Source organism: Protobothrops mucrosquamatus, unplaced genomic scaffold (assembly GCF_001527695.2).
Source record: "Protobothrops mucrosquamatus isolate PMUCROS unplaced genomic scaffold, P.Mucros_1.0 scaffold_177, whole genome shotgun sequence".
Lineage (NCBI taxonomy): Eukaryota > Metazoa > Chordata > Lepidosauria > Squamata > Viperidae > Protobothrops > Protobothrops mucrosquamatus.
This window is the reverse complement of record NW_015386253.1, coordinates 3,595,541-3,622,270: the sequence shown is the minus strand read 5'-3', so window position 1 is coordinate 3,622,270 and position 26,730 is coordinate 3,595,541. Positions and strand designations below refer to the sequence as shown.

Here is a 26,730-nt window from a genome sequence, read left to right as displayed (position 1 = left end):
CCAGTCTTGGAGCAGAAGCAGAGGCATACTGACAGTCAGGATGGAGAGGAGCAACAAAAAGCTCTGCAACTTACAAGGAGAAATATCGAACCTCACAATAACTGTGTTTATACGGGAAGCATAGTTGATATAGACCCAGCTCCAGCGTCACGTTGACATCCGGCATTTCTACCATCTAGCCAATCAACCAACCCAGACCACTTTGCCCCTGGGAATCCCATACAGATGCTGACCTGGAATGTGGCTGGCTGGAAAGGGATGGTTGATAGTGGACTAATGAATTTCCTCTCTAGATTTGATGTAATAGACTTTCAGGAAACCTGGTTAACCGAAATGGATGAACCAGTACAACTGGCAGGCTTCAAGGGATGGACTTCCCCAGCCCAAAAACAAAAAACAAAGGGTGGGTTATACATTCTTATAAAGCAAGAATTGCAATGGCAGGGGGAGAAACTATACAACGAAGACAAGTATTCATATTTTCTTGAGAGACCGCAAAAGTAATGCTGCTGGCCTGCTCTTAGTCACCTTAATTTTTAAGGGTAATCTCCAAATTCTGGGAGGTAAGGATAAGAATTATACCTATCCTTACACATACCACTTGGCCCATTCAAGTAGTGTACTGGATCTTTTTTGTGTGACTAGAGACAAAGCCGACCTCTTCTTGGAGGTAACAATACACTTTAGTGGCAATAGTGATCATCAGCCTGTAAGTGTGATATTGCGAGGCCGCTCAAATTTGAGACCATAAAATGGCTGACAGATGGCTCACCAAAAGAGTAAAGATGACCCAAAACAAAAGGATAACTTGGGCCAAAGTTGACACTAAGGCAATATCAGACTGCTTTAAAGCAGAGAATGCTACCAACTGGACCAGTCATCTACTACCGACGGCTGTTGGCCTTTAACGCATTCTCTAATCTCTGTAACTCCCTGAAAAAACAACTAACAACTAAACCTGTTACGAATGGGTAGACCCCGTTGGTTTGATCCTGAATGTCAGTGCCTGAAAAAGAGTTTGCTACTTTTATAGATCTTACAGCAGCATTTGATACTGTAAACAGAGAAATACTATGGAATAAATTTACATCTCTTAAAATAGAACCTAGAATGCTAGCTTTGATTAAAGCACTTTACACTAGTACTTGTTTGAAGGTGCGGTATGGGGTTAATAGGGCCTTGACTAACAGGATTCACACAAAGGGGTAAGACAAGGGTGTATCCTGGCCCCATTATAATTTAATTATACATTAATGACCTGCCCGGGTTAATGAAGGATCCCATGGTTCATTTGCTGATGATCCTAAATACATACGGTAATAGCTTGCTCTATGCTGATGATATAACCTTATTATCGTATTCACAACTCCTATTGCCAGGACAACTCCCTAACCATCAGTAAAACTAAATAAAAAATCATGGTGTTTGGAAAACATCATGAGAGTCATGGATGGCAATTAGATGGTGAACCAATTGAACAGGTTAACACTTTTGTATACTTAGGCATAACGTTTTCCAAGACTGGATCTTGGCTTGCCATCAAGTGATAAAATTAGTGGATGAGAGGAATGCTGTGGACATAATTTACTTGGACTTCAGTAAGGCATTTGATAAAGTACATCACAACCTACTACTTGACAAGATAGAAAAATGTGGGGTAGACAGCATCACCACCAGATGGATCCGTAGCTGGCTGAGCGGCCGTACTCAGCGAGTGGTCCTCAATGGAACCACATCTACATGGAGGGAAGTGTGTAGTGGGGTGCCCCAAGGCTCTGTTCTGGGCCCAGTGCTCTTCAACATCTTCATCAACGATTTGGATGAGGGGATAGATGGGGAACTCATCAAATTTGCAGATGACACCAAGCTGGCAGGAATAGCCAACACTCCAGAAGACNAGAAGAGGGAGTCAAGCTATTTTCCAAAGCGCCTGGAGGCAGGACAAGAAGCAACGGGTGGAAACTAATCAAGGAGAGAAGCAACCTAGAACTAAGGAGAAACTTCCTGACAGTGAGAACAATTAACCAGTGGAACAACCTGCCTCCAGAAGTGGTGAATGCTCCAACACTGGAAGTTTTTAAGAAGAGACTGGACAGCTATTTGTCCGAAATGGTATAGGGTTTCCTGCCTGAGCAGGGGGTTGGACTAGATGACCTTCAAGGTCCCTTCCAACTTTGCTATTATTATTATTATTATTATTATTATTATTATTATTATCATCATCATCATCATCATCATCATCATCATCATCATCAACGGAGCATACTTAGAACAAAGGCTCGTTTGAATTTACTGCTTAAATTAAAGAATCATAGTTATCCAGGGTCCCTGGTTCCATTAATCAGAGTATATAACACTAAGGTTATTCCTATGCTTTTGTATGGAGCAGAAATTTGGGATATATATCCAAACAACACTAGAACAAACGTAGTCCCAGCACCTGAGATGTATTTTGGGCATAGAGCTAAGAACATCTGCTGCAGCAGTTAGAGCTGAACTGAAAATTCATACAATTCATGCTCTATCCAAAATTAGTTCATATAATTACTGGCATAAAATTAATGAAATGGAGAGTGACAGACTCCCCAAGTTATGCCTACTAGAGCAGATAAAATTACAATCACAAACTTCCTGGTTCACTAAATTGACAAATTTTGTAAGAAGCTGTCTCTTGCATAACAGGGGAACGAACTAAAAAAAGAGCTGCCCAAAGAATTAAGGATATTGAAGCACAAAATGACATAGCCATCCTTAGTAAGGTGGGTAACTTGAAATGGCTGAGCAAATACAAACGCACTTTTCAAGCAGACAGCTATCTGAAGTTACAACTGCCAAAACATCTTAGGGAAATATTCATGCGAGCGAGATTTGAACAGCTTGACACAATGGTCAGATACCGGAGATTCCACTTTATACCCTATAATGAACATCTCTGCATCTGTGGAGCAGCAGAGATTGAGGACCTGGCTCACATCCTATTTCACTGCTGCCTGTATAAGAGGGTGAGAGACAGTTACCTTGGCCTATACACTAAACGAATGACCCATTGGGACCCCCATGTCAAAATAACTTACCTATGTGCAGCCAGAATTTGAAAATTACATTTAACACAGCACAGTACCTGAGCAAAATGGTTCAGCTGAGATAGGCATATGTGAGACTGATCGGGGTAGATTGTAAGGGTGATAGTGAAATATAATTTTATCATATTTTATCTATCTACATCTTAAATTGCTATATTTGATTCTAATTTCATTTTAAAAATGTATTTTATCCCTATTTCATTTTAAATTGTATTTTATTTTTATTTTATCCTAAATTATATTTTAATTAATTCCATTCTAAATTGTTTTTACTGCATTTTTAGTATAACGTGTATTTGGAACTCTGCACCTTGATATGGCCCATTTGCTAATCAATAAAGATTATTGTTAATTTTCAAAAATATATTACAGAAATATAGAATTGATATTCTTGAGATATTTTTAAAAGAATAACAATCCTATGTTAAAGAACTTCAGAATATATTACAATTCTAATGAAGAACAAGTAAGCGTTAATGAAGAACAAGTAAGTGTATCATTATGTGGATCTTTTTAATTTACTCGAAGTTCCTACATAATACACTATGTATTCAGGAGTTTCAATCAATTTAATGTGGATTGTTCTCACAAGTCCACAACACTGATGGCTTGCTAACATCACAGAATGATATTCTAATATCTACCTGGTAAATTAGGATAGGAATATATTTTCTCAAATTTCCCCTAATAATACAGTTTATCATTAGCACCGGAATACTACTAAATGCTTTGCTGTTGTGGTTATTTACAAAAGCAGTTCTCAATACTTCTGTAATTTCATTACCTTAAGAAAAAGGTATTGTTACACATATGGGGCACTTGAGGCACAAATGCTCTGCCGCCATTGAAGTGCATGAAAGATCTGGACCCATGGAATGATATGGAAAGGGGAGGGGGGGTAGATGTTGACTATGTTCCTATAGGAGCAGAGTTCATTCCTAAACCCCACCACATAGCCAGCCCATATCTTGGGACCACCAGTACATCAGTCAGCTAATGGGGAGGTGGTGGTGCAGCATGAATGATGCTGGAACTGCTTGCCAGAAATGGTCTGCATTCTGTCAGTTCAAACCAGGCTCCACGAGACAAGGTGAACTCCTGCCACTCGTTCCCCAGCTCCTGATCACATGAAAGCATGCAATATTGCAAGTAGAAAACAGGGTACCTCTTTGGTGGAAAAAACCTAGCTGTATTTGTGGCTGTGGAGAGAGAAAGCCAGCCCTCAACCTGGCCAGACATAAGGCAATGCAATACGAGGTGAGGCAAGGCAAGACCAGCAGAGAAGTGTCCAGAAGAACCTGCAACCTGAGTGCATTAGAGCAGGGCTTTTCAACCTTTTCACCCATTGTACTACTTTTAGGATATGGCAATATCTGAGTACCACCAGCCTAGCAAGGTGTCAAAAACTTGACCCCCCCCAAAAAAGGAAAAAAGTGATAAAGTACAGGCAGTCCTCAACTTACAACAGTTCGCTTAGTGACTGTCTGAAGTTACAATGGGAGGGAGGGAGGGAGGAAGAGAGAGAGAGAGAGGGAGGGAGGGAGGGAGGTAAAATGAGGACCCAGATTGTTGGGAGCAACAGGCTGACTCTATAAACTGCTTAGAGAGAGTTGTAAGGCACTGTGAAGTGGTATATAAGTCTAAGTGCTATTGCTATTGCTATTGCTAGTATGTAAGTGTTCAAATACATGTAAAACAAAGCAAGAGAAACAAGTCCACTTAATGAGAGGGATGTGTTAATACAAAAACTCATTACTGTAATCTCACACTCTAGGAAACAGTTTTACTTACCACTGCTCCACCACTTCTTGCCATTGATTATGTAGCTGTCTCCATCTCTCTGAATGTTACACTTCATATTGGTGGCATCACTTGATGCAGCATCAGGTTCTAGACCAAACATCAGAATTTACCACAACTGAAGCCCAGCAAACAGAAAAGATTGTGCAGATTTTTCTAGACATCAATAAGGGTTGTTAGGCAATGATTCCAAAGATGAGCTTCCAGAGAAGGAAGTTTTTTCCTTTTCTTGTCTTATTATCCTCTTTAAATGAGTAAGAGAATGTGTGAGTGAGTGTTGAGATTTGTCTACCACCATTATATCTACCATTTATTTGATTCCAGATTTATTTATTTTTTATTTATTTATTAATTGCATTTATATCCCTTATCTATAAATTTATATCCCTTATCTATAAATTACAAAACAAATTCAATATCATTATTAATTAAAATAACAATTCCATGCCTGGAATCTGGTACTACTGGTGGTCCTTCACTTATGGCAATAATTGGGCCCAGAATCTCAGTAGCTGAGCAAAGCGATCACATCTGATTAGCAAATGCTAGTATTTTCCCCTCCACTCTGGAGCCCTTAAAAGCCTTCGGGAAGGAAGGAGAAAATCCTAGGCAAGGCCAGCATTCTGTAAAGCTCAGAATACCAGCCTTCGCTACATTTTTTGCCAGATTTGAGCTCTGTTCTTCCAGCATGCAAAAGGGTTTCCATTGGGGGAGCAGACCTCAAATCCAACATCCCCTCCCCTCACAATCTTTCTTGCTGGCTTCCCTATTGACTATCTATGGAAGTCAGCTGAGAAGATAGTTTTTGCATAATTTTAACATTTTAGTGTTTTAAATTTTAATTGCTTTTTGATTCATCCTTTTATGTTATGTAAGTTGTCCAGGATTGCCCTATCAGGAAGATGAGCAAAATAATAAAATAAAATAAAATAAAATAAAATAAAATAAAATAAAATAAAATAAAATAATAAAATAAAATAAAATAAAATAAAATAAAATAAAATAAAATAAATTAAAATAAAATAAAATAATAAAATAATAAAATAAAATAAAATAAAATAAAATAAAATAAAATAAAATAAAATAAAATAATAAAATAAAATAAAATAAAATAAAATAAAATAAAATAAAATTAAATAAAATTAAATAAAATTAAATAAAATTAAATAAAATTAAATAAAATAAAATAAAATAAAATAAAATAAAATAAAATTAAATTAAATTAAATTAAATTAAATTAAATTAAATTAAATTAAATTAAATTAAATTAAATTGCAAATGACAATCACAGGATAGCAGGACATCTGGCAACCAGTTGTAAATGCAAATAGGTTGCCAAGAGCCAGAAATCTGGTCATGTGACCAGGGAGGGCCGCACTAATGTTTTATGACAGCTGAAGTGCTTTATGAGTCATAAAGATCAATTCCAAAGCCATCATTATTCTGTGCAGTCATTAAATGACTGGCAATAGGTTGAGGAATATCTGTATTGATTGCATTATAATCCCTGAAGGTCTTCCAGAAGAGCCAATTGCTTCTAGAAGGCTATATGGATGGGTGCAATTCTTTCCTTCAAGGACAAGATACTCCTCAGGAAAGGAGCTATGACAGAGAATGTCTGATTTCCTCTTTTCATTCCACTTGATAAATAGTCTCTCTTAACAAGTTTCCCTAATCATCTGAGTATGATGGGCGGGAACAGTTGGGAAAAGTTGGTCCTTAAGATACGAAGGCCCCAAACTATATAGCATTTTTTAAGTAGTGACCAGTACTTTGCATTACACCTGGAAAACCCTCTAGATATAATAGATGGAGGGAAGGGAAGTTAAAATACAAAAAATGTAATTCTCCAATCTAATACATGATAACGATGAGCTGAGAGTGCATTTTAGAGTGAATTGGAAGTTACTTCTGTTTTATTGTTGGAAATTATAGAAATACAGTGCTATATTCAGAGTAAATTAATTATACGATAACCTTGCTGATATTTATAAGCAAATTAGTCCTGGCTAAATCCCCTTACATTAATTTTAGTGAAACAGAAGAATTTCTAATATGCTGGATTCAACCCAAAAAATTTTAAATGAATACATACATATGAATGTTTTCTCTCTCTGCTACATATGAATGTTTCCATGTCTAAAATATGAAACAATTACCCGTCATGCAAAAGCAAGAATTAATTTTTCCTTCCAAAAGAGGTTCCAGCCATTGTTTCTTCTGTTCTTCTGTCCCATACAAGTGTAGAACCTCCATATTTCCTGTGTCTGGCAAACAGAAGAAATAGTGAAATGGCATTTCCTATTGTATCCACCATACAACATAAGAGTGATAAAAATGCTGACAAGGCAATAAGACGGTCCCCCACCTGGTGCATGACAATTGAATACTTCAGGAGCAAAGAAGCACTTCCCAGTCTCTTCTGCTATTAGTGCATAGTCCAATTGACCAAGACCACTAACAGCTGGCAGGAAAAGGTTCCAGAGGCCTTCTGCTTTGGCCTTTTCCTGATGAAAAGAGAACTATGGATGGATCAAGTAACTCAACAATAGGTCTAACATTTTAACAAAAATGTGAATATAGAAGTTAAATTACATCACAAAACTATCGTACAAAAAGTTCTGCTGCGGGATACCTGAGGTACCGACACATGGGGCTAACATTCTTTTCAAAGCTTCTGAATGAAGTTTCAAAAACAGCCAAAAAACAACTGAAAAGTGTGAGTGGGACTGCAGGGGGCTATCAACGTGGTTATAATGCATCTATCAAGTATTTTAACAATGGTTTTGATCAGTGATTTAGTGCTCTTTCCAGAATCTGACTGTATTACCAACAGAAACAATAATGAAACACATCAGTTGGAATACACAGTAAAACTGCCATAATTCATCCCTTATTTAAGCAGAGCATTTTACACATAGAAGAACGAAAGGACTGTTCAGGAGTGGACTGGAGATGAGATGAAGACAACACTGTATGGACATAGCAACAAGTAGAGTTTGCTAGGGTATGTTCACTCATATTTAGATTCGTATAAGGAAACACCCTTAGAGACATATGATGGTCTACGACCCAAGCTGTCATTGATGGAGCAATAAAAACAATGGAGTTAGTGCCATAGGCTCATCCAGTTTTCTTGCTCTCTGGCCCTGGGTAGCAGCAAGAATTATGATTCTCTAACCTATTTTTATTGGTAGACAAACAGGAAAGAAATTCACTTGGCTCCAGCATTCACACACACCTTCCTAATTTGCATAGGATGAATACAAGTTCAATTTTCCAGATTTTGCAGTTTTCCAATTTACACCTAGATGTACTTAAGAATACACATACTATGAGAAATGAATAAAAAATATAGACTTTTTAGCATGAACAAATAAAAATGGCAAATGAGGCAAACCAAAATTTGATTCAGAATATTAAAAAGCGTAACAGAAACATTTTGCAATCCTAGCAAACACTGCTATTGCCGTTCAGCCAAGCTATCTGACTCTGAAATGGATTCCTTATATTTCTCTTTTTAGTGATTCAATTTTAAATGTATTTGATTCCAAATTTTAATTTATGCCTGGGCATTTTACATTAAAAATTATTTTCACTTGCAAATTGTAAATGAAAAGATGAAATATAAATCAAATAAAATGTATATTAATCTTATCCAGATACCTTTGTATCAATCTCTACTCTTTTGTGGGCTTATTAAATTTTCAGTGCATATGATTTCTAAGCTTTCCTGAAATAAAAGCCCAAGCTGTTGCATTTCCCTGCAAGAATAACATTTTGAAATAATTCTTATGACATATTATACTATGGTCTTGTGAATTCATATGGTTAGCTATCTTAGGTCATATATATGGGTAATGTCACTAATATCATACAACAAAAACCAGATCCCATCTGATTGGGATGACAATCTCATTATAAATATGCTACGAAGTCCTTTACAAGTTTACAACATTAACACAATATGCTAAGATATAAACCATAGTTTACAGGTTACAATGTCTTATTTAGTTAGTAACTGTTTTCACATAATAAACTAAGTTAAAATCAAACTACATAATGGCTTAATGTTACATAGAAACCAGATCAGGCTGTTTTAGTACCATGTCAGCCTCAAATATAAAAATATAAAATATAGTTTTAGTTTGTTTACAGTTGAAATTACTGGAATTAAAGTAGTTTAGAACAAATTTATCATTTTATCTGACGTGTATGCATGCATATATGCAATAAAGCTAAGTTCTGCCTTTGAGTCAGTGTTGACTTCTGGCAGTCCCTGTAGTTTTTCTTGGCAAGATTTTTAAACTGGCTTGCCATTGCCTCCTTCCTAGAGCTGAGAGAGAGGTATTGGACCGAGGTCACCCAGCTGGTTTTGTGTCTAAAGCAAGACTAAGACTCATGGTGTTCTGGTTTCTAGCCTGCTGCTTCAAACCACTACGCCAAAAAGGCTCTCTTGTGGATTAAACGAATAAATTCCATTCACTTTGTAAGATATAACTTTCATTAGAATAAAAACTATAAATTAAGCTTTAAATTATATTTGAACAGATACTCATTGGCATCATACAAGATCTTTCTTTTACTGTATACTATGGACAAAAAAAAAAAGAATACCTTGAGTTTCTCCATGACATTAGGTTTTCTCCATATATCTGGTGAATTTTTCTTTCTGGCATAATAGTCAACTATTTCCTAGAAGATATACATAAAATAATGTAAAAATAATCATTCTTGTGCCACTCCATCTGAAAGCTGTAATTGAAAGTATCGATTAATCTCCTGCTAGGTCTTGAATGTCATAGTTAAAACAAGTTATGATTTCAAAGTGGAGTTAGGATTTTCGTGTTTCCTTATCTGTATGCTGGACCTGTGTACTTATGAAGACAGAGCACTGGTCTCTGACATTGCCTTAGTTAGAGGACTGATTTCTGCAAAACAGATCACATGGCTACTCTTGGCATTGTGGTAAATTAAATGGCAGGTAACTTCCAGGAAGTTTGAGCAAGGGCTCAAAACAATGTTGATTTGGTCCTCCTTTAATAACTATTCATGGTACAACTTACTTTTTCAGCTGGAAAAACATGCTTTTTCATGAAATCCTTCACTTTCTGAAGGATTTTCTTCCCCTCTTTGGACTGCTGGAACAATTCTACAGAATTGCAAGGAGGTGTGCTAGGGCTGAAAGTTATTCTAGAAGAAAGCAACAAATGATCAAGAGGGAGTATTTGGTATGTTGGCTGCCTGGAGTTATTGGTAAAAATAATAAAGGCAGGATAAAATTGAATAAATCAATACATTGATATATCAAAGTGTCCTACAAGTGTGTTAAATAAAGGGCAAGCTTGCACCTCAAATAGGCTCTGCCACAAGGTGGCAGAATGAGACAGAAAGCTACTACTGTTATCTGCTACCATTTAATACTATCTGTATTTCTGCAATTTAAATTTATTATCCCTACCCCAGATACCTACTGCTCTTGTGAATGTATTATAGAGATAGTCAGTGCAGCACCAAATAGCAATCAAAAAAAGAAAACTTTGTGGGGCCTATATGAGACACAGGAGGCATAGTTAAATCTTTAAAACTCTTTCAACAATCAGTTCTTACTTTTTGGCTACTTGTAATCCAACTTCAGCCAGAGGTTTCACTACACTGCTGAATTCCAAACTGTTTTCTGCAGAGGAATTACCCAGGAGATATCGGGCATATATACCCTAAAGAATAAGTAATTTCAATACATAAAATAACAAATAGTTCAGCACTTTAATAATATATGACAGAGAAATATTTAATTATTATTCAAGATCTGTACTTATATCAATCTTCGACCAACATAAGTTAAAAAAACATATAACCCATCAAGTGAGCAGCAAGATTATCATAAATAATTTAACAATGGTATATACCTATGATATATACCAGTGGTGGCGAACCTATGGCCCTCTCTGTGGGCACGCGTGTTGTCGCTCCAGTCCTAGGCCTTCAACTGGGTTTTATAAAACCTTTTCGCTTCAGGCCTCCGCCGCCATGTGCAAAAAAAAAAAAAGGTTTAATCAGTCAATTTCAACTTCTCGCGGGAAAAAAAAGTTCTTGCAAGGTTGGAATTGATTGAACTTTTTAGTCCCACCCAGTCTGCCGTTACCACTGCAGCCATGCCCACCCAATGGGCCACACCCACCCAATGGGCCACACCCACCCAATGGGCCACACCTACCCGGCACTCGACGATGCATAAGTGGGTTTTGGGTTGCAGTTTGGGCACTCGGTCTCTAAAAGGTTCGCCATCACTGATATATACAGTAGCTATAAAATTACAAAATAATGGCAAAAAGCATAAAAACTATGAAATTTCTGTGGAACTTAAAGCTATGCAACATAGGATTCATTAAATTTAAAGTTACTGTAATTTTTATTTACTGTAACCATTATATGCTATATGAAACGATGCCCTTGACGTGATGACCCGTTGCCTGGAGGCCGTACGGGTCTGGATGGGGAGGAACAGACTCAGGCTCAACCCTTCCAAGACCGAGTGGCTGTGGTTGCCGGCGTCTCGGCATAGTCAGCTGACTCCATCGCTGACTATAGGGGGCGAAATTTTGGCCCCCTCAGAGAAGGCACGCAACTTGGGTGTCCTCCTGGATCCACGGCTGACACTGGAAGACCATTTGTCGGCCGTGACCAGGGGGGCGTTCTATCAGGTTCGCCTGATTTACCAGTTGCGTCCTTTTCTGGACCGGGACGCTTTGCGCACAGTCACTCAAGCTCTCGTCACCTCCCGCCTGGACTACTGTAATGCTCTCTACATGGGGCTCCCTTTGAGGAGCACCCGGAGACTTCAACTGGTCCAGAATGCGGCCGNCCCCACCCTCTGGAACGAACTACCCCCCGAGATCCGGACGATTCCGGATCTCCTTACTTTCCGCCGCGCCCTCAAGACATGGCTTTTCCAGCAAGCGGGCCTGACCTAGGGAGGATTTTACTTAGGGATGATTTTAAGAATAATTTTAATAGGTATAACAGCTTCTAATATTTGGTTTTTAATTTGGTTTTATAGGGGTTTATATTTTTGTATTTTGTATTTGTACTTGTTTTAATATGCTGAGCACCGCCCTGAGTCCTACGGGAGAAGGGCGGTATATAAATTAAATTAATAATAATAATAATAATAATAATAATAATAATAATAATAATAATAATAATAATGAAAAGCAATAAATGCTATGCTATCCATATCCAGAGTGAATCGATGCTTCTTTTTATTTATTTCTTCCAAAAATAATTTGTTAATTAGTTTGGGTTGAGAGATGACAGGTGTCTCAGAGATATCTTTAGAGCAATGTGATCAAGAAGAATATTAAACTACAGTCTCATGATTCCTATTTTGATACCTTCATTCCAAAAGTCTATTTGAAGCACAGTAATGACATCAGTTGCAGGGACTCACGAACAGCATAATATTTAATATTACACAAACAGTTCCTCTACTTCAAATAAAATATTAAATCTGGAATGCTATTACTAATGTTGTTATGAGTAAAAGGATTTACAAAAAATCATTAATAGTGTTTTAATCACTCCCATTTAACATTAAAAGATAAGAGGTAGATTATGTATATGTTACCTGGCTTATTGAGGCCAATTTAAAATATGATAGAGCAAGAAAAAAATTAAGATTATGTGGAGAAGTACTGGTATCCCTGAAGCGAGAATAAATCGTGATCAGTTCTTCAGGGGAAGGAATTCCTATGAAGAGCAAATTCATTTATGTCAATATTTAGCTTTGCTGTATGATTTGTAGATTATATCACATATATCACAGATGTAGTAAATAAACATATATAATTGTATTTGTTTTTTCATATCATTAGATAACAAAATTATAGAATTCTCTTTGAGCAATGGTCAGCAATTGACATTTTCACATCAATAAGCATTTTCTTGCTCTAATATAGAAATGGTTCGCTGGGGTCTTCTTCAGCATATTTTTAGACTTCTCAACTTTAGCTACTGCTCTAGAACTTCATAGTGATCTATCCAAGTACTAACCATGCCTGATCCCGCTTTGCTTTCTGAGTCACCTACGCTCAGCTAGGTATTACTAGGCCACAAGTTATAACAGTTTCTCAGCCTCAAGAAACTTTAAGCTGTGTGGACTACAACTCTCAGAATTCCCCAAACAGCTGGTTTATATTTAATGAAATGCTTGCAGAAGAGTGTTTCCTTAGGGTAAAATTCCCATTCCATATTGTAGGCCTTTTCTAAAGCGGTTGTATGTTTCAGTTAAATTATTTCACATAATTCATATAACTGCAGTGGGGAGAAGCACATAAAGAATACCCCTTACACTCCCTTTACCTACTCCCTTGTAAAAACATTCTTGCACTCTCACTTTATTCAAATATTATAAATTTCAATTGTGATCCTTTCTAATTAAACTAAACTATTACACAATAGACCTTAAAAAGATATGATTCTACAGATAGATAGTCAGATGAGACAGATAATATAGATAGATAGACTGACAGACAGATACTAGATAGATATATATAGACAAAACAAGCATACACACACACACACACACACACACACACACACACACATCACATACACACAGATATACAATTAGTGGGTTTAGTGAAGCTGAATTTCTTGCCTTCTGGATTGCAGATTAGCCCATCTGTATTTCCATTATGGGGTCGTTTTTGTTTCATATGCTACTTTTAATCATGATTAAAAGGAAAACCTATCTTTCAATTCAATATCCTTTACAAAAAGACTGATACCTCTTCTAAAATTAGAAGTTTCTAAGTCAATTTTTCCTAATCTAACTCTCTCCAGGTATGCTCCTAGCCATTAGGGAAGCTGCAGGCCCAGCCTTTTTAATGGAACTGTGGTTGAACTAATTTCTGCCCTCAGTTATTTTGAGGACTTGTGTACATTCAAATGCAGGACCCAAAAACCAATAGCAAGGCTTGCTATATTATTTATTTGTTTACTTGTTTGTTTGTTGTTTGTTTATCAGTATGCACTGGACAAATTCTATCCAGAAAATAATGGGAAAGGCTCCTGCAGATAAAAGGTAGCACTTGTATTTATAAATTTCAGGAAAGAAGGAAATACAGTCATGCATATACATAGGCAATAGAGGACATAAATAGATACTTTAGCAAACAAAATAGATAATTAGCAAACTTCAAGGTATTTTTCCACTCTCCTACTGTTACTATCCTTAAGAAAGAATTATTGTCTTAATAGAAAGAAACATATCAGTTACATTTCCACAGATATTTTTTATAAAGCTTCTTGAAAAGTAGGCACTTTTTTAACATAGTAATTAGCACACATTCCCTCTGTTCCTATTTGCTAACACATTCCACTCCTCCAAGAATTTATTTTTCTCACACCTAGAGCAGATGAAGTATATTTGAGATGCAAAAATGGATTGTTGGAGTAACAATAACCCATCACTATGTTTTTTTCACATTTTATATTTAAAAAACTAGTGCTATTTTTTTTAAAAAAAAAAAAGAAAACAGCTGAGTAGAAAAACAAACACATACCTCCAATGCTATTTACATCCTGTAAATTAAGTATTTTTATAGGTTTGAGGGCTCTGGGCCAAAAGCAAAAAGCAAGAGTATAAGCCAAGTCTGCCAGAGGATGGCCTAAAGTTGAAAGTTCCCAATCCAACACTGCCATGACACGGGCCTAGAAACCGAGACAGAAATAAAACTTGAAGAGAACAAAATTGTGGATAATTGCATAATAATTGCAATAGCAATAGCCCTTATATTTATATACTGCTCCATAGTGCTTTACAGCATTCTGAGTGGTTTACAGTGTCAATATATGGCCCTCAACAATCTGGGTTCTCATTTTACCAACCTTGGAAGATGGAAGGCTGAGTGAACCTTGAGCAGATCAGTATTGAACTCTAGGCTGTGGACAGAATTAGCCTGCAATACTGCAATTCTAACCACTGCGTCACCAAGGCTCCTGGTAATATGAATTCAGTGCATATTACGCACATGGAACCATAGGCTATGACTTTTGAGAGTATTAACACGGATGCTACTGTGTGACTACTGATAATCTAATTGGCAAAACAAAATGGAAACAGTTACCTTTGCATTAGATGTGAATTTTAGAAGTTCAGCTTCTTGCCACCAAACTGAGGAAGGTGATTCATGTACAATACAGGAGGGCTTGGATGGTAATGTCACACTTGTGATCTTACAGATTTTTACATCAACCTCCCTATCCCACCACTCTGATATTGCTGAGTGAAAAATAACCAACTATGCCCTCCCAGAGCCAGCCCTTTACCAAATAGTGTCCTGATAAGGAATGAATTAAAGCACAGCACACACAAACAAATCTTCATCAGCTGAATTCTTTAGTAGCTAAGTCCGATTATAGGAGTTCATGCATTTCTGTACATTTGAAGCATCACTGATTTTGGAAGACAGAGTAGAAAAGACAGGAATATATAGCAAAGGAGGAATATATTCAAGATAGCTAAGCTACTGTCCTCTGGATCCAGTTTTGTGGAAGACCAAGGCTTGACTATAGATCCAAAGCACAATAATATAATATCATGTATTAGGATCAGCTGGGAAACAAAGGGCTGAGATTCCACTACTCCAGTTTTCTGTACTGGGCTATTTATAACTGTTCATAATTGTTGTAGGAAGAGTAAGAACAATTCTTGTATATTCCAAATAATCTTATCTTGCCATTTCTATAAACTCATCATATACTTTAGGAAAAGTCTGTGAATTCACACCTGGCCATGAAAACAAAGATGCTTCTGTAATGTTTCCCAACAAAGTATTTTCAGCTATAAGAAGAAGCTATATAGACATCTGATCTCCTCTCACCTTCTAATTAAAAGAAGATATATTCCAGTGTTTTAATCATACTAGTCAAATATTGTTCTTAACTTACAACAGTTGATATAGTGACCGTTCAAAGTTACAACAGCACTGAAAAAAGTGATAACTATTTTTCACACTTACAACATCCCCATGATCATGTGATCAAAATTCAGACGCTTGGAAACTGACTCATATTTATAATAGTTGCACTATCCTGGGGTCATGTGATCACCTTTTGTATCTTTCTGACATGCAAAATCAATGGGGAAACAGATTCACTTAGCAACCATGTTACTAACTTAACCATTGCAGTGATTCACTTAATAACTGTGGCAGGAAAGATTATAAAATGGGGCAAAACTCACTTAATATGTGTCTCACTTAGCAACAGAAATTTTGAGCTCAGTTGCCTGTACTGTATCTCCTACAGGCCTTGTTTAAAAAGCAGATCTTATTTTCTTCATGTTTATATAGAACAAAATGTTATGCATAATAAACTCAAGCATGTTAGGACTTCACTATGTGATGATATAAAAATGGTGTGTTTGTTAGCAATACATGAATGTGATACCAATCAACACAAAAAATATTTAAAATCAAATTGGAGAGAAAAAAAACTTATAAGAAAGATATTCCAAGCATTTCTAATTTCTAATAGGAACATTTCATGTAGTTATTCTTCAAAAGTATGCAAGAAGGATAGTAGATTCTAATCCTGTTTAATAGATGGGCAAATTAGCATCTAACTTGGCAATGACCACTAAGCATCATATACCAGAAAATGTTATGGTTTGCTGCTATTGTCAAATAATTGGATTCATTTTTTTTATTTTTACTGAGTCTGCACTACAGACTACATTTTTACAGTTGTTTTTAACTTCCAACAGCTGCAGAGTATGTCCAATAAATAATATGATGATGAATACTGGTGGAGGCAGGCAAGCAGGGTTAGACCTAAAATCTTTTTGCCCTTTTAGCCATTTGAAAGTTAAGGATCAAAGCAGATATGTTAAACTTCTTGGAAACTAATTCTGATTTCACTAGTGATCTAGTACTAAATAAAGGATAAGAATTAAAATCATGGGGGTAGTGCAATTCATATTTCATTTCATATTTCTATCAACAGGAATCTAAAATGCATTAGGACTACACATTACTTTAGAAGTATTATTGGCATTTGCTTTAAAATAGATCCAATAGAATAAATAGTGCAAAATACAAATATACTATTGACTGGAAAATGCATTTTACCCTATATGATATGCTGATATGCCAAGGAGTTAATAGATGGGGAGATCTTGCTATTTTAAGATGTCTCTGAATGTGTATGTAATTTCATTAGAATACTATTCTTCAAGCATATATTATTTCAGATATTGAGTTATGACAAAATCAATACTGGATAATTTATTCTTCAGGTTTGCATAATTTGTTGCTTATGCAAGGTGAATTTAATTCTCACTTCAAACACTCACAAAATTGCTTAACTACATTCCCAGCAGTCTGAGGTGATGAAATATAACTTTGGTCCTGAGAATGAAGGAACAAACTACTAAGAGACGAGGAGGCCCAGAAAAGATTACTCTGTTTTAGGAAAGAAAGAAGGAAGAAAGAGATTCAAGGTGCCTTAATTTTGTTTAGTATAAAATGTAGTAGAAGGAAATTTTGACAGACTTACAAGATTCTATTATTTGTACTCCATAACAATAAAAGGCTGACACAAAAAAAATTAGAAGAAAATGCTATTTGCATCATTTCAGGATACCTCTCTTGGGTGAAAAATGATGTTATCTATTCTAAAGTCACCATGGATCAAAGTAACTTCATTATTATCATCATCAGGTAAATTGCTCATTAACCATTCAGATAATTCGGTCATGGCTGGAATTTGGATATGAGCAGCTGCTTGATACTGCCTCATCCAAATTGATACCTAAATGCAAAAAACAATAAAAATTAGTCTGAAGTTTATAGTGGGTGAAAGAGACCTTGATTTTTGAGAAGAAAATCACATTCACTACACTTTCTTTTAAACAATTTCAAATTATTTGAATTGATGTTATTGGTGTGCTGCCCTTTTTATGTCTTAATTTCTGTTGGAATTACTTTCTTTTCCCATTGCAGTTTATATACAAACTAAAATTAATAATTGCTTCCTTAGCATTTCACCTTTTGGGCTGTTTTTTCCAACTATTGTGCTAATATAATTATTGTGAGTAGTCAGTAAGGTGCTTCAAGATATTGAACATCATTCAATATTTTATATCCCTTTAAATCCTAATATCCAAATTTAAGACCACAAAGTTTCACACTCTGTAAATAGCAAGAGACTCTGTACTTTCCAATTACTTATTTTTCATTAAAAAAATCATAAGAATACACATAATGAGGGTTTTTTCTGAAATATTTACCTGCCTCTTACAATAACCTGCTCCTCGTCCATAGTCCTGGAGGCCCAATGAACTAACATTGAAGGAGTGCAACTTTGCAAGAGTTTCTATTATTGCTATATACAAAGCAGATCTTTCCGCTGGGCTTACTTCAGGTAATGTGATATCTCGGAAGATGCGACCCTGGGACATAATTGAAATCGTAAGGAAATGAGAGAGAAAAGGACAGCTTTGAAATATAAAAATAATTAGTTCCACCATCTTTATTTGTCTAATTATCTGAAATACCAGAATTAAATTCAAACTTGCTGATCCCCAAGATTTCATTCCACTTAAAGGGGAATGAAATCTTCCTTCCTTCCTTCCTTCCTTCCTTCCTTCCTTCCTTCCTTCCTTCCTTCCTTCCTTCCTTCCTTCCTTCCTTCTCTCTCTCTCTCTCTTTCTTTCTGATGTATCCCCTATCTAATCCTAAGCAGCTCAAAATGACATTCAATAAAACCTGCATAAATATAACTGAGTTAATAATAATGTAGTCAATACTTAATTGATAAAATTAATTAATTACCGATTTATTAAATGTATATGCTGCTTGACTCCCAGTAATTCATCACAGCCTCATATGTCCCAACCACCAGGACACAACATTGTACCAATTCTACATTTACATTTGCAGGGTTCACTTCCATCCTAGCTCAATGCCTGGGTGAGAAGACAAACATTCACAGCCCACCAAAAAAAAAGGCTAATAAAATGAGGAGGGCCTCTAAATCTTAAGGTGGATAATTGTTTCAAAGGGGTAGGAATATTAAGAAAAAGATTTATTTCCAAAGTCCCACAAGATAGCAAAATTTAGGGGAAGAGATCTATAGTGCACCCATCCTGTCTGACCTGGTGGAGAGATAACCTTGAACTGCATCCAGGAAACAACTGGAAGTCACTGTACCTGTCACAACAGCAGTATAACATAGAAAGAGATCTACCAGTTACTTCTCACTGACACTAGTGATTTTTGCAAATTATTCTTTCCCATTTTAGCTCAATACCACCATAAATATTCTTCTGGAAGAGTCCCATAATCTTTGACAGCAGATCATTTTTATAATAAAGCCTGAGGTATCTATTTTATTCATTTATTGACTTACTCACTCATTCAATGTGTATGGCTGCCCGTTTCAGCAAATGATCTGGGTCATGAATCGATTTAAAATAAATTTCCACCATAAACACAAAAATTAAAATATACAGCAACAAAGGAATATTTTCCCCTTAAATCCCCCAACACACAAAGAAGGCCACACATTTTTTACTTCCACACACTCTGGCTTATAAATTGTTGAGCCACACCCCATACCAGTGTTACCCTCTGATATGAAGAAAAAGGATATCCTTAGCCACAACAAAATTTGCCTATGTTGATTTAGAGGACGTCACTTCCTACTGATGCTATAATAACTGCATGGATGTCTGGATTCTGGTCTAAAAATGCGAACAGTCAGTCAATGTGGTTGCAAGGAGGACACTAACCTGAACATGTTGCATCACATAAAATTCTGTTCCGATCACCGAAACATCACTGCAGTATAAAAGAGGTTCAGGAACTGGAAATCCAGCTGCAAACAAAGCTTTCTGAATCCGATATTCTCTGTCAATCTGAATAGGATGTTGTAGGATGTACAAAAACATGGACATTAAGAACATGAATAGGATATCATATGATCCATACAAAGTCTGTTCATTGCGTTCAAATTGGTAGAATTAAAGAATTTAGTGACTCTTATACATTTCAACAAATAATTATAATACAGCACTTCATAAATGCATCTCATAATAAGTTTCTATAAATACAATGGAGATTATATCCATTTTAAAATTCTATTTTTAAATCATGAAAAATAATAGCAATTAGGCTTTCCACTTAGCAGAATATGAGCATCAACAGAATACAGGGATCACGTGCCCCAGTTGGGGTGTTTTGGGGACCCCGAATGCTTTCTCAGCTTCAATGATCTTGAGTAAGTAAATCAAAACTGATCCTCAAATTTGTGATTTATAATTTAGAATGAAAACCATGCTGGAAAGAGGGGACATGGAGAGAAATAACTTCCAGCTGGAGTTTTTAAAAAATGTAATTTTACAGTAATTTTATTCACTACTGAATTATAGTATCTTCCCACATGACATGCCAAACTGCCAATGCATTCCCAAGACAAACCCAAAGAGCAATAATAATTACAAGACTGTAGTACCTTGTGAGCCTGAGGCAGGAGTGGGCCATGAGGCTTCTTTCTAAGCACGTAGGTTTTAAGTCCTTTCTTCAAGTAAAAGGTGGGGTTTGATTGTCCCAAACTATATGAACATAGAGAGAGATGTAACAGAACAAGTCAAAGAACACTAATGCGTATATAAGAAGCTATTACTTACATCAGTGGCTCTTAAATTAGACTTTTATCAATAACTTATTACCTCCACAAAAAAAGACCTGAGATTCTCTTGATTTACAGAAAAGTCTCAGCAGCAGCAGTCCTCAACTCACAATTACAAATTGTTCCATTTCCCCCAGGATATTCCTAAATTCAGGGCTTTTTTTCCTCATAGAATGCCCAGAACGGAGTTCCGGCACCTTTTTTGGATGGAACCTTGTAGGGTAGGCAAGGCGGGTTGTATGACGTGTGTGAGTTTCGGCACCTTTTTTTTTTTTTAAGAAAAAAAACACTGCCTAAATTAATCTCAATTTAAGAACCACTGACTTCTACCATGAGTTCCTCAAGCCCGGTACTGATAAAGCAGTCTTTGAGTAATTCCCCAGAAGTTTGTTAGTTTTTTAGATCTGGTGGTATTAAGAATACAACGAGCAGTCTTCTACATATAAATATGCATTCAACAATAGAACGATGGCCTCTTCCTAGAATTATGCTTAAGTCACACTTTATTTCATTTGAATGTTTTTCCAAATGGGAAGGTTCACCTCCCAGCCAGTATGGACACTGGTGAGAAAACAAGTCTTGCACCACAGAGAAAAAAACTACTTTCAAAACAAAACTTCCGCACTGTATAGGTTGTTTAATGTATCAGTGTGATGAAAGGCAAAGGTATTATTTCTCATGGATTAAAAAGAGATCAATATTTCTTATTACATTACATATACCTTTCACATTTTCTTTCACTGTCAGCTTCCTTTCTCCCCTTCTCCCTGCATCCACCAATATCTTTGTTTATATATAATATCAATTTCCCAGGACTATGTTTCATATTGATGAAGTGGGTTGGGATCTGTGAAATCTAATGACATATGTTAAGTTATTGCAATGCCATAAAACTCACTGTTGTTTTTACTCTTCAAACCAACAAAAATATTTCAGAAGTCCCCTGACATGATTTATCAAGTCCAGACTAACTAAATTGTGTATAGTAGTTCCCTCCTTTCTCCCTGCCTTCAATTTCGGAGCCTCCAGATGGTCATCCTAGTCAGAGATGCCAAGCCTTGTATTTCCGCAATCACTAGACTGTGCCATGTTAGGGAATACTGTTTCATATAGTTCAGAAATTCTAGGTCATCTACTTCCCAAGATCACACGCAACTAGCAGCTTTCAGTATTGTAGGCATTTTCAATTGATACCATTACATTTTTCCTTTTGCTGTTCCACTTGCAAGCTCTACGATCGAAACTACCCCTGAAAATAGTAGTACAGGAATAAAACAAGATCTGCATGTATATATAATATCAATTCTGACCTAGATAATTATATTATAGTTTTCTATATTAATATAGCATTCTATCCCTCTATTCCAGATGATAAGACTAAATTTAATGGGTCTAAATTATAGAAAAAGAGATTTTGGAGACATACAGTTGGATATAGCAAGCAATAGTTAATCCATCAGGAAAACCTGTTACACCATAAACAATGGGAAGGATGAATAACTATGTTTGAGGCTCCTTTATTTTTGAATTTTCTGCTACACTATGTCCAACAAGACCCCTTGACACTCTTATTATTCTAACACAGGAATGTCAATAAACCTCTCTTGTGCAACCATGTATTGTATTTTTTTTTATTTTTTTCCCTGAAAGATTTCAATTGGTTTTTCAATTGAATTGTACAGAAGAAATTCTTAAGTGAATTGTCTTGGTCTGATTTTTTTGCATCTCAAAAATGTGAGATTTTATCAAGGAAGTGTAGATTTTCTATATCTATGCAAGTCTCTTACATTTTTATAACTCACAGTCTACTCTACCAAATATACCAAGCATAAGACCTGGAAAAATCATTATTTTTTATTTTAGACAAAACATGTAAGTCTAATCAACAGCACAGTCATATATACTCACATGGCTCTATAATATTGCAACACCTTTATGACTGATTTAAAACAATGTTTTCTCAAATTGTGCTCCTGCCAAACCTCTGAGATATATTAGATAATATCTATAATAGTAAATTATTCCTTATTATCTAAATTTAGGGACAAGAAATCTTGCCAAAGTTCAGTTTGAACTTTACTAATTTCTTCCAAATTTCAACCTTAACCTAGACCAACCCACACAATTGCTTAACTTTCTTATCGCACTATCAATGTTTACCAGCTATTCAATGCAAGAATATCTAGTACATCTATCAATTTTATGCAAGAAGAACATGAATCAGCATTGCAGAATGGCCGCTTAGAGAGTAAATGCAATTTTAGACAACATCAACAAATATAAAACTTCAAAATCATGGGAAGTAATAATTTAACTATATTAAACTATTATATACCAGTCAAACTCTGTCTGAAATACTATGTTACAATTCTGAGTACTACATTTTAAAAAGAATTCAGAAAAACTGGAATAGTTGCAGAGAAAGGCAAAAACATGGTCAGGGAATTAGAACCTGGAAGTGAGGCAAAGCTGGATTAAGGTCAACTGATACCACAAACACAGTGTCCTTCTGGTCTTTCCATTGTTTAAATGACATTAAAATGCAATAAGTGCTGAAAACCAGTCAAATATGACAGTGAATGAATGAATGATGATTATTACTGTTCTTAGCACAAACAGTCAGATGTTCAGACTGAATCTGGCATTTTGTCTAGCTATCACAGCAGCTCCCAACCTTTTCTATACCCCGCACCCCTAGAACGCTTGATATATTCTCGCACCCCTTACAAAAGTTCAAAATAACATCAACGGATTATCCATATACACTATAATTTTGAAAACCCAAGTTTATGCACCCCCGGGAATATCGTCTCGCACCCCCATGGAGTGCGAGCATCCCCGGTTGGGAACCCCTGACCTATCGAGTTGTTTTCAAGTATCTTCGATAGGCAGATGTAGATGTTTGATGGTGTTAAAGATATTGTCCCAGGATGTAAGCTTTTTTGAATAAAGCTGCCTTCTGCAATTGACTGACGGCAAATTTCTCAATGCCAATGATCTTCAGGTGGTGTTCCAATTGTTTTGGGAAGGCGCCTATTACTAGAGGTACTACCTTTGCTTTCTATTGTCACAGTCATTCTATTTCTATTTGTAGGTCTTTGTATTTTGTTATCTTCTCCAGTTCTTTCTCTTCTATTCTGCTATCTCCAGGTACTGTCACGTCCACTATCCAGACTTTTTTGTCTTTATTATCAGCAATTAAGTCTGAGGTGTTATGTAACACTTGCCTGTCTGTTCGAATTCTACAGTCCCAGAGCAATTTAGCTTCTTAATTTTCTATGACTTTCTCTATTTTATGGTCCAACCAGTTCTTGCATGCAGGCAAATGATATTTCTTGCAGATTTTCCAGTGCACCATTGTTATGCTGATGCCTATTGTCAGTGTGTGTGATCCTCTTGCAGCAGCTTACCAGGTTTCTTCAGCTTCTTTGCATAGGGGCACTTACTGTCTGTTGCTGTCTTCTCAATTCTGGCTTTACATACATTTGTTCTTAAGGTTTGGTCTTGTGCAGCCAGAATTGGTCCTTCGGTCTCATTCTTCAACTTTCTTGCCAGATCTTGTTATTATCTACTTTCCCTGCTATTTTTTTTTAATATATTGGCCATGTAGTGCTTTGTCTTCCCATACTTCCATTCTGTTCTTTATTTGGTCTTTCTTGTAGGTCAGTTTGATCTCTCCAGTAGTCAGTAAGCCTTCCTGGTATACGAACTTCAGTGCATCTTCTTCATTGTTCTTCAGATATTCTTCCAATGCCCTTTTTTCTTCTTCAACCATTTGATGTACTTGCAACATTCCACACCCACCTATTTTCCATGGAAGGTAGAGTTTGTCAATGTCACTGCAAGGACAAAGGGCATGATTCATTGTCATTATTTTTCTGATCTTCTTATCCATTGCTTTTATTTCTGCTTGAGTCCAGTCCACTATTCCAGCTGTGTATCTAATGTCTGGAATTGTTCAGGTGTTGATTGCCTTGACTGTATTTACTCCATTGAATTTGGACTTTAAGATCTTCTTCACTCTCTTGATGTATTCATCACTAGTCTTTTTTTTTACTTCAGTGTGCTTGATGTTATCAGCTTGAAGGATACCCAGATATTTGTACTAATCTTCATCCAGACTCTTGATGTTATTTTCCTAGAACATTTTGATTCCTTCACTTTTTACTATCTTTCCCTGTTTGATGGTGAATGTGGCACATTTGTCCAAGCAAAACTCCATTGCAATATTTTGGTTGTATATATAAACCTATTGAGTAGTGACTCTATTTCAGACAGTGTCATTTTGCCGACCTTGGAAGGATGGAAGACTGAGTCAGCCTTGAGCTGGGGAGGATCGAACTGCTGGCAGTCAGCAGAATTAGCCTGCAATGCTGCATTGTAACCACTGCACCACCACGTTGTTTTAACATTTACAATGGTTAAAATGTTGTAGTAGTCCTGGAAAAACTTGAATAATTCTAAAGCCATTTTCAACCATAAAACATCACAGACTGACTTGGAGTTATTCATTCTTAGCCCACACTATTTCACAAGGATTGTTGCTACAGGGAAAATGGAACAGAACTGCTTACTTGGAATCCAGAAAGAAAGTGGGTGGGGCTATAAATCTAATAAATAATTTTATTCCCAAAATAGTAAAGTTCTAAATATAAGCAGTCCAGATTTCAAAATAATCTTCTGCATAATGAGATATCAGCAGTAAAAAGTTAATTGCATGATAGAAAAAGATGTTCAGTCATGTGGGGTGTGTGTGTGTGTGTGTGTGTGTGTGTGTTCTTCTGGACTACATTTCATGAATGCTTTGAATGGCCAGGACCCATGAAAGAATCTCAGACAATAATAACAAGTTTGCCATTTCACTAAGATATTTCTACAATTTGAATTAATAGGGCTAGGAATTTTGTCAGTCCAGACATCCCTGGGAGAGGTTGGAGACAATCTTTAGCTCGCTCAGCACCTGAGAGAATTTGACTGGAAGTCAGCCAGGTCTTCCGCAACTATCTCCCTTCACTTTAAAGCAATGAATACATTTAGGCCGCGTATTTCCCTTTATTCCTGTGGCCTTTCTACTACTACAAATGAAGAAATCTGGAGAAAGTCAAACGTGTGCATACTGTTTCGCTTTTTGAACAGATTTAATAAAAAACTTTTCTCGCATCCCATACGCGGACATTTCCTTTGTGTAAAGACAGAACAATCCTGCTGCTGTGACTTTTTCTCAAAAGAAGTAAGCATACTTCGCAGGGGAGACCGGAAGGGATTTTGCCCCCTCTTGATTCCCCCGCCGCGACAGAGCATCCTTACCTGTATTGCCTGATCGTGAGAGCTTCGCGAGGTTCCACGGGAAACCCAGGCAGGGAGAGGCACAGGTATCCCTCCAAGTCTTCCTGGCGAAATCGGTGCTGTTCCCGCACTTCAGTAGTGTTGGGTTCACTTGCCATTTTTGCGGAGATGAATTCGCTTTCAGACCAGCGGTTGATCTTTTCGCAGAGCAAAGGTTGCAGTAGGTGAAAGGTACGCTTTCTACGCCTGGAACGTAATACCATCCACTTTAGGAGGCGGGCAAAAAAAAGATCTCAGTACAGTGTAGCGAATGGCCTTCTACGCAGTTTACACCCTCCTCTTAGAAATCACACCGATTGTTTCGAAAGAATGGATTTCTTATAGCTGCGACCCTAATCATACTTTCGAGGATTCACCTGACTCTCTCCGAATGTGAATAGACTACAGTTCCCATCATCCTTGTTATATATTACTGGATGAGGGCAATGATAGCTCAACAGACGTGGAGCGCGTTACGAAACGCTACCCAGCAGTTCTGTTAAAAACTAAGAGAGAAAGTAGATTTATCCTGGATTGCACTTGCTTAGCCTTCTAAAAAGTGCCCTAAGTTGAAAGAATATGTTACTATTCCAGAAACCTTTTACCGGCGGAATTGTGTTTGCCGGAAGTGGGTTGCGGCGGGGATTGCTTTTGCTGTTACTCCAGGAAGCGTTGGGGACGGAGACGTGTCTCTATTGATGGGATAGACTGGTTTGAGCTGAGTTGAGTCGCTGGACGCCGGTGGAAACCTAGGCGGCTGTTTTTTTGGGTGAAGGGTGGGGTGGTATTTTGGTACTGCGGGGCCCGATCATGGCCACCTCGGCGA

The 26,730-nt window shown here is 36.7% G+C and overlaps 1 protein-coding gene across 1 annotated transcript in view; it reads right to left on the bottom strand.

Moving 5' to 3' along the window:
* Positions 1-26,222, bottom strand: part of ACAD11 (acyl-CoA dehydrogenase family member 11) — a 32,245-nt gene extending 6,023 nt beyond the window's left edge. Inside the window, exons 1-13 of the mRNA XM_015823110.1 lie at positions 25,887-26,222; positions 20,403-20,502; positions 19,681-19,806; positions 18,178-18,339; positions 17,532-17,699; positions 14,450-14,597; positions 12,511-12,632; positions 10,494-10,600; positions 9,950-10,076; positions 9,501-9,578; positions 7,252-7,390; positions 7,043-7,150; positions 4,875-4,973 (exon numbers count right to left, since the gene is read on the bottom strand). Coding sequence (XP_015678596.1) covers positions 4,875-4,973; positions 7,043-7,150; positions 7,252-7,390; positions 9,501-9,578; positions 9,950-10,076; positions 10,494-10,600; positions 12,511-12,632; positions 14,450-14,597; positions 17,532-17,699; positions 18,178-18,339; positions 19,681-19,806; positions 20,403-20,502; positions 25,887-26,128 — 1,726 coding nt within the window. The 5' untranslated portion in view covers positions 26,129-26,222. The remainder of the gene's footprint in view (positions 1-4,874; positions 4,974-7,042; positions 7,151-7,251; positions 7,391-9,500; positions 9,579-9,949; positions 10,077-10,493; positions 10,601-12,510; positions 12,633-14,449; positions 14,598-17,531; positions 17,700-18,177; positions 18,340-19,680; positions 19,807-20,402; positions 20,503-25,886) is intronic.
* Between the last annotated feature and the right edge of the window lie 508 nt (positions 26,223-26,730).